This window comes from Rhincodon typus, chromosome 24, assembly GCF_021869965.1.
Source record: "Rhincodon typus isolate 14 chromosome 24, sRhiTyp1.1, whole genome shotgun sequence".
Classification (NCBI taxonomy): Eukaryota; Metazoa; Chordata; class Chondrichthyes; order Orectolobiformes; family Rhincodontidae; genus Rhincodon; species Rhincodon typus.
In genome coordinates, this window is record NC_063355.1 from 44,547,293 (window position 1) to 44,550,891 (window position 3,599).

At 46.2% G+C, this 3,599-nt stretch overlaps 1 protein-coding gene across 1 annotated transcript in view; it reads left to right on the top strand.

The window, feature by feature from the left end:
- The window catches only part of ulk1b (unc-51 like autophagy activating kinase 1), a 46,349-nt gene extending 42,917 nt beyond the window's left edge, over positions 1 to 3,432 (top strand). The window contains exon 13 of the mRNA XM_048611761.1: positions 3,144 to 3,432. Coding sequence (XP_048467718.1) covers positions 3,144 to 3,293 — 150 coding nt within the window. The 3' untranslated portion in view covers positions 3,294 to 3,432. The remainder of the gene's footprint in view (positions 1 to 3,143) is intronic.
- The last annotated feature ends 167 nt before the right edge of the window (positions 3,433 to 3,599 follow it).

The following is a 3,599-nucleotide window of genomic DNA, read 5'->3' on the forward strand; positions in this document are numbered from 1 at the left end:
CTCATCCCGCCCCCTTGACCTGTCCGTCCTCCCTGGACTGACCTATCCCCTCCCTAACTCCCCACCTACACTCACCTTTACTGGCTCCATCCCCGCCTCTTCGACCTGTTTGTTTCCTCTCCACCTATCCTCTCCTCTATCCATCTTCTATCCGCCTCCCACTCTCTCCCTATTTATTTCAGAACCCCCTTCCCCTCCCCCTTTTCTGATGAAGGGTCTAGGCCCGAAACGTCAGCCTTTCTGCTCCTATGATGCTGCTTGGCCTGCTGTGTTCATCCAGCCCTGCACCTTGTTGTCTCGGATTCACCAGCATCTGCAATTCCTACTATCTCTGATTCATTAGTAACTGGCTGTAAGGTAAGAGATTGTGTTGGGAGCTAACTGTGGTAGGACATGATGAATGTTACTCACCAGGAATTATTACTGGCCCTCTGTTTCTGTGTTGGGTTTAGATGAAGGAATAGCGGTTTATATACAAGCACTTGTGAATAGGATGAGGCCATTCAGCCCCTTGAGACTGCCATACTGTTCATGATTGATCTCTCTCAACTTTGTTATCTTTTTATAGAATCCCTACAGTGTGGAAACAGGCCCTTCAGCCCAACAAGTCCACACCAAACCTCAGAGCATCCCACCCAGACCCATCACCCTGTAACCCATTTAATCTACACATCCCTGAACACTATGGGGCAATTCTCCACGGCCAATCCACCCCAACCTGCACATCTTTGGACTGTGGGAGGAAACTGGAGCACCGGGAGGAAACCCATGCAGACAGTCGCCTGAGGCTAGAATCAAACCCGGGTCCCTAGCGCTGTGAGGCAGCAATGCTAACCACTGAGCCACCGTGCTGCCCTCGCCCTCCCACCATAACAGACACTAAATACAGAGGCAGCATAAACTGTGTAGCTGGAAATAGTGAGTTACAAAGGGACAGATGAAGTGAGGGATGAAGCTATGGCAGCTGGAGATAAACTTGGCGAAGTTAGAGGTGTTTTCACTTTGCATTGTTAAGGATAGACACCTCGATGAGAAACTCAGAGTTATGGAAGAGATGTAAGTGTCAGTGTCTGTGACAAGCTAAGTGTACAGGTCCAGAGACCTGAGAGAGAATGTGGAGAGAATGGGAGAAATGGGAAAGGCAGCAAAATAGTGTGAACAGTGACAGCCTTACATATTGGATGGATCTTTCCTGATGCAGAAAAGCTCTCTAATTCTAACTTTCAAATTCTCAGGGAGGAACAGGGGAAGATTACCTCCAGGGTGTGCCTGGCACATTTTTAAACCTCCAAACAGATTAAAGGGGAAATAAAGGCCAAATACTGTGCATGCTGGAAATCTGTAATAAAAACTGAAATTGTTGGAGAAACTCAGCAGGTCTGTCAACTTGTGCGGAGAGAGAAACCGAGTTAATGCTTTCAGTCAGTGACCCTTCTTCAGAATGGAAAGGAGCTGAAAACTGGTGGCTTTGTTGCTGCTGACAGAGGGGGGAGGAGGAGTGAGTGGAACAGATGATGAGGCAGCCCAAAGCAAAAAACAAAAGAGATGTAAAGAACTTAAGAACTAGGAGCAGGAGTAGGCCATCCGGCCCCTCGAGCCTGTCCCGCCATTTAATAAGATCATGGCTGATCTTTTTGAGACTCAGCTCCACTTACCCACCCACCCACCATAACCCTTAATTCCTTTACTGTTCAAAAATTTATCTAGCCTTGCCTTAAAAACATTCAGCGAGGTAGCTTCAACCACTTCACTGGGCAGGGAATTCCACAGATTCACAACCCTTTGGGTGAAGAAGTTCCTCCTGACCTCAGTCCTACATCTGCTTCCCTTTAGTTTGAGGCGATGCCCTCTAGTCCTAGTTTCACCTGCTAGTGGAAACAACCTCCCTGCCTCCACCTTATCTATTCCCTTCATAATCTATTACGTTTCTATAAGATCTCCCCTCATTCTTCTGAATTCCAATGAGTATAATCCCAGCCTACTCAGTCTCTCCTCATAATCCAACCCTCTCAACTCTGGAATCAATCGAGTGAATCTCCTCTGCACCCCCTCCAGTGCTAGTATATCTCTTCTCAAGTAAGGAGACCAAAACTGCACACAGTGCTCCAGGTGTGGCCTCACCAGGACCCTGTACAGCTGCAGCAAAAGCCTCCCTGTTTTTAAACTCGATCCCTCTAGCAATGACAGACAAAATTCCGTTTGCCTTTTTAATTACCTGCTGCACCGGCAATCCCACCTTCAGCGATTCATGCATCAGGACACCCAAGTCCCTCTGCACAGCAGCGTGCTGCAATTTTTTACCATTTAAAACATAGTCCATTTTCCTGTTATTCCTACCAAAATGGATGACCTCACACTTATCAACATTGTACTCCATCTGCCAGACCTTTGCCCACTCACTTAGACTATCTATATCCCTCTGCAGACTTTCAGTGTCTTCTGCACACTTTGCTCTACCACTCACCTTAGTGTCATCTGCAAATTTTGACACACCACACTCAGTCCCCAACTCCAAATCATCTATGTAAATTGTAAAATAGGTGCAAACGTTAGATTGGAAAGAAGAAAATGTGTTCGCTGTGCTGAGAGCAAAGCCAACTACACACAGCCGAGGAAGGTGGAAGATATAAATAGAGTGGAGTGCAGAGTTTATGCTCTGAAATACTTTACAGCCTCTAGGACTCAATATTGAGTTTTGCAACATCAAGAGGACCTCTGTCCTCTATTTCCCACACCCCAACCCTCCCTGGTCATTTGTGTAGTAATTGCTTTGCTGTTGGCAGAGAGAACACATTTATTCCTTTCCAATTTAACATTTGCACCTATTTTACATCTGTTTCACTCCTTTACCACTGCGTTTGTCTTTTGCTCTGGACACCCCTCACCATCTGTTCCAGTCGCTGCTTCTCTTTCTCTGTCAGTAGCTTCAAAACCACCACGTGCCAACTCCCTTCAGTTCTGAAGAAGGGTGACTGGACTTGAGATGTTAACTCAATTTCTCTCCGTACAGGTGCTGCCAGACTCGCTGAATTTTTACAGCAATTTCAGATTAAAGGGCAATTTGTTGATAGGTTATAAGGCCCTCACCAGCAGGCCAGATGCTGAAACAACAGAATGACGGTGGTGTTTTTCTCTGATTTTAGGTGCAGTCCACAGCATTGGATGAGATGTTCCAGCAGGGAGAGGACTGTATCCAGCGCTACCACAAGGCACTGCTGCTAATGGAGGGTCTCTCCCAGATAATCACGGAGCAGGAAGACGTGGACAACATCAGCAAGTGTAAGAGTCTTTAATTAAATCATTATATTCCAGAGAACAGGCTCAGAGAGCGGGCAAAGAGGTAGCAGGTAGAATACAACATGGGAAAGTGTGAGGTCATTCACTTTGGTAGGAAAAAGAGAGGCGTGGAATATTTTCAAAATGGGGGAAGGCTTCGGAAATCTGAAGCATAAAAGGACTTAAGGATCCTCATTCAGGATTCTCTTAAGGTTAACATGCAGGGTTCAGTTTGCAGTTAGGAAGGGAAATGCAATGTTAGTATTCATTTCAAGAGGACTAGAACACAGAAGCAGGGATATACTGCTGAGGCTGTATAAGGT